The following is a 7,317-nucleotide window of genomic DNA, read 5'->3' as shown; positions in this document are numbered from 1 at the left end:
GTGAGACAATATGATACTATTGTGGAAAGGCGTTTGTCTAACATGATATCAGAGTCATGTCCTAAACTTAGCCATGTCAATAGAATTCTCAAAGGTCGAATAAAAGTAGTGTGAGCTTCGAAGGCATAGTAAAAAATGACTAAGACTCCAAAAGAAAAAAGAGTCAGAACCTTGATTAGGGGAGGTGTTGGATGAAAATTGCACCTCCCTAATTTAGGGAGATGAGTTGATTAAACCAAAAAATACTATCTACATTGTTGGCATGAAGCCTTTTGGAGAAGCTCAAAGTAAAGTCACAGGTTCATCTAACCACGGGCCAATCTAGCCAATAACTTGCCTAATTTAGTAAGAAAGGTAAAGTAAAGTAAAAGAAGAAGAGAGAATAAAGTAGTGGAGGAACCAGAGTGTAGAGAGCAGAGGAGCGATTGTGCGGTACCGTCCGAGGAAGGAATCGGCCAAAAAAAGCTCTGAGTAGAGGTAGCATCATGGCGACTCCGGACCAGACATTGACATTCTGCGCTGCTGCGGCCGTGGACAGGCGGAGCTCCTCCGTTAAGAAGTTAATCAGGTTGGAGGCGATTCCGTAATAGGCGAATCTCTCGGCAACCTCCACTCCTAATCAGAACGGGAGAGGATAAAGAAATTGGATCGGAAAAGAGAAGAAAGAGAAGAGGCTTAAGACAATTTACCTATGATGAAGGAGGCGGATCTCCAGCCGCCGAACTTGGATCTGCCGACGGGGCGGCCATTGTAATCGACAGCACCCTCCACCGTCTCATCCAACAAAGGAGCCTCCATTTTGGCGTCGGATTGTGGAGGCAGAGCCGATCGAGAAATTGGACTGATCACTCCATTTCTGAATCCGTATGAAGAAGTTGTATTACTATTTCACTGCATCATGATCCTTATGAAATTATTGTATCGGCCACGATGTTAGCGTGTGATTAATTAATGCGAGTAGCAGGAACAAATTGAACGAGGTTACTTGCTTGCTAATCTTTCAACTCAATTTAATTTTATAAGATAGTTTATGGAAGCTGACTTTTTAACTCTCGATTTTTTTATAACCTGAGATTCAATAACAAGAGAGTTCGTGTTAGGAATCACGAACTACCATGATGATCTTGTCCAGTTTGAGCTTAAAAGCTCTCACGACTTTAGTTTTTTGTTTTTCCAAAATGTCTCATACCAAGGGGCGTTCCTTAGTTATAGGTCCATGATTTTTCTTTTCAATGGAGTGCAAGGTAGCCATAGGAGTGAGTGTTCATAGCATGTTGAGCAAAAGTAGAGAGTGAGTACCGAGAGCAAGGATCAAGATTGATACTTGAGAACAAGAGCCGAGAGCAAAAGTCGAGAATGAGAAGCGAGAACCAGAGTCGAGAGCCCAGAACAAGAAATGCCATATTTACTTCTAATTTTATTGACTTCTTTTTTGGTGATACATTCGACCTTGTTTTCAAAATCTCTCTACCCGCTTTCTAAAATATTTTCTTAAATCAGGGCCAGAGGCTTGAGCATACATTGATCGGCCATAAACAACACGATTCAAAATTGGCTTGACTCACTCGGTACTGAAAGAATAAGTACCGCACAATCACCAAATCCGCTGTCTGGTGACACAAACAAGCAACAGTAAACAGGTAAAAGTCATGAAAATCTGAAGACCATTCTAAACAATGGAATCATATTCCAATCACTCAGTTTCAATACATAGCTTTTAAATTACAATGCTCCAAAACAGTCTTGTTCATGTGGTATTCTTCTTACTGTAGATGTAAGTTCTTGCAAAACATAGGAAAGCAGCCAACCCAATAGCACTAAGCCCAGCAAGCAACCAGTAGAAGTAATCAAGATGAGCTTTGTTCAGATTATTATTGAACCAGCTTTCTTTGCCATCCCCACTGCTTAGATTTTCAATGGCAGAGATGAGAAAGCTGCTTAAGAAGTTGCCAACGCCAAAAATACTCAGGTACAGCGACAGACCGATGCTTCTTAATCCGCTCGGAGCCTGATCATAGAAAAACTCCTGCAACCCAACCATGGTGAAAGCATCGGCAACTCCAAATAGTACATATTGAGGAACCAGCCACCATATACTCAAAGGAACAGTCGCCTTTGGCAGATCAACCAAACCATATTCTTGAGCTGTTTCGAGCCTTTTTATCTCGACTAATGCAGCAATGACCATGGAAAGAGCAGATAATAGCATCCCAAATCCAATTCTCTGTAGCATTGTAATTCCAGAAGGTTTCCCAGTGAAATTTCTTGCAATCGGAATGAGTATGCGATCATATATCGGGAGGGAAACGACAATGGACAGACTGATAAAGGATTGAAGTGAAGCAGCAGGTACGTCGAATCCAGGAACTATTGATCTGTTCATCGTGACTCCTTGTTTAGTAAAGAAAGTTGATGACTGGGAGAATACAATAGCATATGCTAAGCATGTAACCCAGATGGGAACAAGCCTAAGTACTGCTTTTGCTTCCTCAACTTCACTGATGGTACATGTATGACCGCCTTCCTTCGAACTATTAGGTACAAGCAATGCTTTGTTGAGGAACCTACCGAAGTATAGAATCCAGAAAGAAAAGGGTTACAATAATACATATATACTAAAATGGTTTGTTAATCAATTACGATCGCATCTATTGGGGAGGAAAATGAAGCATTCTTTACAAGTGTGTGGAAACCTCTCCCTAAAAGAGGCCTTTTAAAACCTTGAAGGAAAGTCTGGAACGAAAAACCCAAAGATGACAATATTTGCTAGCGGTGGGCTTGGATGGTTACAAATGGTATTAGAGTTAGACATCGAGCGATGTGCTAGTGAGGAAGCTAAGTCCCAAAGGGGGTGGACACGAGGCAGTGTGCCAAGAAGGACACTGGGCCTCGAAGGGGGTAGATTGGGGTGGGGAGTCCCACATTGATTGAAGAAGGGAACGAGTGCCAATGAGGACGTTGGCCCTGAAGGGAGGTAGAGGTGAGATCCCACATCGGTTGGGGAAAAGAATAAAGCATACTTTACAAGGGTGTGGAAACCTCTCCCTAGAAAACACATTTTAAAGCCCAAATAAGACAAAGGAAAGCCCAAATAAGACAATATTTGCCAGTGGTGGGCTTGGGCCATTACAGATGGTATCAGAGCCATAAACTGAACGATGTGCCAACGAGGAGGCTGAGTCCTGAAGGGGGTGGACACGAGGCGGCGTGCCAGCAAGGACGCTGGGCCTCGAAGGGGGGTGGATTGGGGTCCCACATCGATTGAAGAAAGGAATGAGTGCTAGCAAGGATACTTGGTTGGGGTGGAGAACGAAGCATTCTTCATAAGGGTGTGGAAACGTCTCCCTAGAAGACGCGTTTTACAACCTTGAAAAGAAGCCCAGAAGGAAAAGCCTATAAAGAAAACAATATCGACTAGCGGTAGACTTGGGCTTGGGCTTAGACTGTTATACATAATGCATCCACGTAATGACTAAATTTCTGACGAGAACAAAAATAATCTAGTACATTGTACCCTTCTTTTAGTCTCCTTATTTACCTGAACTGTTGAGAGCTATGGTGTGGTAAGAGGCCACGGATTTCCTCTTCATGAGCTATTTCAGAAGAATTTACTCGCCAATTTCTTACTGCTGTGATAAACACTCGTCCAATTCTTACAAATGGGTTTTCCTCATCTCCTCTGTTAATGAACCTGTACGTCCTAGTTCCAAGCAAGAAGACTACGAGTGCCAAAACCATAGAAATACAAGGAATTCCAAACCCAAGACTCCAGCTGAGGTTATCTTGCACATAGTTTAAGATATTAACAGTTGCAAATGTGGCCAAAGAGATACAGAAATACCACCAATTGAAGAAAGAGCTTTTAGCTTTGCTCTCTTCTGGATGTTGTGCATCAAATTGGTCAGCTCCGAAAGCTTGGACGCAAGGCTTGTGTCCACCTTGAGCAAATGCCACAACATATAAGGAGAAGAAAAATAGAATTACTTGGAAAAGGCCGGGGGAACATGGTAGGGATTTTTCGGTCTGTTGGCAGCCAGAAATGCTGGGAGAATGAAGCGTTGCAGACACAGTCAACAATCCAAGTCCCTGAGTTCCAGAATCAACAAAAGAAAAAACGAACCAAACGAAAAAAGTTAAACCTTGTTGAGAATTGTTGAGAGGGAGTCCCACGTTAGCTAATTAAGAGAATGATCAAGGAATACATATTCATTGGCATGAGGCCTTCTGGGGAAACCAAAAGCAAAACCATAAGAGTTTATGCTCAAATGTCGAACAAACAAGTTGGGATCCTCGAAAGTGTAGTTATTAGTGACTCAAGTGTCGAACAAAGGGTTTACTTTGTTCGAGGGCTCCAAAGGAAGGAGTTGAGGCTCAATTAAGGGGAGGCTATTCGAGGGCTCCATAGGCCTTAAGGGAGGCTTTATGGTGTACTTTGTTCGAGGAGAGAATTGTTAAGGATGGTTGGGAGGGAGTCCCAAGTTGGCTAATTAAGGAAATGATAGTGGGTTTAAGGAATAATCTTCATTGATATGAGGCCTTTCAGAGAAACCAAAAGCAAAGCTCAATATCGTTGTGTGATTCCTACAGGTCTTGGGAGCACATGAATTTAGAGTTTGTTTCGGCTATAAAATATTACGTGAAAGATCAATCGCTTTACAGGAACTAAACAATCCAAACTACCAGAGCCCTCGCCAGTAACTTGCTTAGTCTTCTAAACTTCATAGGAAAAAGAAAAGGCAGTAAAAGAAGAGAATAAAGCAGAGGAGGAACCAGGATGTAAAGGACAGTGGAAAGAGCAATGGTACGGTATCGTCCGAGGAAGGAATCAGCCAGAAAGGCGCCGAGTAGAGGCAGCAAGGAGGCGGCACCCGACCAAGCATTGACATTCTCCGCCGCTGTGGCCGTCGACTGGCCAAGCTGGTCGGTCAAGAAGCTAATTAAGTTGGAGGAAACTCCGTAGTAGGCGAATCTCTCGGCAACCTCCACTCCTAACAAGAATTGGAGAGGATACAGAAATTGGATCGGAAAAGAGAAGAAAAAGAAGAGGCGAACGACGATTTACCTATAATGAGGGCGGCGGATCTCCAGCCGCCGGAATCGGATCTCCGGACTGGGCGGCCATTGTAATCAACCGCACACTCCACCGTGTCTTCCAAGAGAGGAGCCTCCATGTTAGCGTTTAGTGCGGGGGGAGCCGCCTCAAATCCCAATCACTCACTCCGGATTCCACTTTCCAACTATTAGGATTCTACAACTCAGACCCGTTCTTAATGGTATTAATGACTATATGTCGAGATAATGTAGAGAATATAAAAAGTATATTTTTAGAGCCGAATGATTTAGCTTACTATATATAATTTTAATATAATCATTTACTATATATAACTATCTACCATATATAGCTTTACATAGTTATTTAAATGACATTTATTTTATGTCATTTACCTATATAAATTAAGCTATAAATAAGCCTATGGCTCCATAACCTTACAATTCTCTCACTTGGAGACTGATCTAGTCAACCAATAATTTCATTCTCAAACGATTATGAGTATCTTCACTGCATTATACCAATTGAGGCTTTGCACAACCTCAATATTCCAACATGAACACATTTTGGCAACATGTTTGCTGGATATTTTGCACCCTCTATCTTCTCCAAACACATCACCATCTTCCACTTAACCTGCAAGTGAAATGGTATTGCCTTGTGTGTTTTGTCTTTAAATGATAGATCAAGTTCCTCACCAACTACATGACACTCTGACTATCTCTATAAAGAATATTTTTGTGCTGCTTCTTGCCCAATTCTTCCAGATAGTCAATCATCCACATCGTCTTCTTTTCAGCTTCACTTATTGCCACGTACCTCAGTACAACGCATTTTGAAGTCTAGACATCCCATGATCCATGACTTGCTCCCACTTGGTTGTATTCTCCAACTGTAGGGCCTCATCAAAGGGCTCTAGTTCCCTTTCATCAGCAACAGATAGTGTAATGAAGGTATATACATATCTAGTACTCTGATAGTACTGGATGATCTTCTCGACACCGGTTCAGGTGTCACTTGCTCTACCGCTGGTTCCTTTGCAACAATCTCAAGAGTTTCTTGAGTATCTGCTACAACATCACTAGGTGATTTTTTCTGTAACTCAACCTCAACTCCCACTTGCTTCGTTGTCTTGGAACCTTGCTCCACATCTGGTTCCTTAGCAGTAGTCTCAGGAGTTTCATGAGTATCTGCTACAACATCACTAGGTGAGTTTCCCTACAACTCAAGCTCAACTCCCACTGGATTCGTGGTCTTAGAACCTTGCTCCACATCTGGTTCCTCAACAGTAGTCTCAGGAGTTTCATGAGTATCTACTACAACATCACTAGACGAGTTTTCCTACAACTCAAGCTCAACTCCCACTTGCTTCGTGGTCTTGGAACCTTGCTCCACATTTGGTTTCCTTAGCAGTAGTCTCAGGAGTTTCATGAGTATTTGCTACAATATCACTAGGTGAGTTACCCCGCAACTCCAGCTCAACTCCGACTTTCTTCAATCCTCTAACAGTCCTTGTGAAGCTAACTCATTTTTGCTTACTCATAACGTAGTTCTTCCAACAACCCACATCAATAGATTTCAGACATTCTAAAACTTCTTTCACAGCCAGCATCTTCATTCCTTTCACTCTCATATGTTCAAGTCTATTGTGCCATAGACTTGAATTTGAAGAACTCTCAACAACAGCAGCTATGTTCATACACCCTACAGTGGTGTATAAAGTTCCAGATTTTATGCCACGTGCTACCACCATAACACCCTTCATAATCTTCCACGAACTCTTACCTAACTCTGTTGCATAACTTATGCTGTCCAACTGACCAACAGAGATCAGGTTCTTCTTGAGACTAGGAATATATCTGACATTCTTTAATGTCCACTGATTTCTTGCCGAAGTTTTTATGCAGACATCTCCTTTTCCTTTAATCTCCAAATATTTGTCGTCGGCAAGATACACCTTCTCGAAATTTTTAGACTTGAAATTTTGGAACAACTCTTTATTTGGAGATGAATGAAAAGATGCACCTGAATTCAAAATTCAGAATTCAATAAAACTGTCCACGCTGAGGATTAGAGCATACCCAATGTCTTCTGCTAAATTTATAGAATTATGATCATCTTCAGATTTGTGATTCTGCTTCCTCTTTATCTCCACAATTCCAACCCATTACGTTTGGTCTATTTTGAGATTTTTTTCAGTTCTTTGATTTTTATCGCCCTTTGTTTGGGTCATTCAGTTTACTTCTTCCCCGTTGGTCAACACTGAG

The 7,317-nt window shown here is 41.9% G+C and overlaps 1 protein-coding gene across 1 annotated transcript; it reads right to left on the bottom strand.

The window, feature by feature from the left end:
• Nucleotides 1–1,633: 1,633 nt before the first annotated feature.
• On the bottom strand, nucleotides 1,634–5,249 carry LOC111432710 (protein NRT1/ PTR FAMILY 5.10-like). The gene is made up of 4 exons (XM_023069642.1): nucleotides 5,063–5,249; nucleotides 4,771–4,988; nucleotides 3,539–4,086; nucleotides 1,634–2,564 (listed from the first exon to the last, which is right to left on the bottom strand). Exons 1-4 carry the CDS (start codon nucleotides 5,169–5,171, stop codon nucleotides 1,748–1,750), a joined length of 1,692 nt encoding a protein of 563 aa, XP_022925410.1. The 5' UTR covers nucleotides 5,172–5,249; the 3' UTR covers nucleotides 1,634–1,747.
• Nucleotides 5,250–7,317: the final 2,068 nt, after the last annotated feature.

This window comes from Cucurbita moschata, unplaced genomic scaffold (genome assembly GCF_002738365.1).
Source record: "Cucurbita moschata cultivar Rifu unplaced genomic scaffold, Cmos_1.0 Cmo_Scf00040, whole genome shotgun sequence".
NCBI lineage: Eukaryota > Viridiplantae > Streptophyta > Magnoliopsida > Cucurbitales > Cucurbitaceae > Cucurbita > Cucurbita moschata.
Note: the sequence above shows the minus strand (reverse complement) of the source record. Positions and strands in the feature narration are given on the sequence as shown.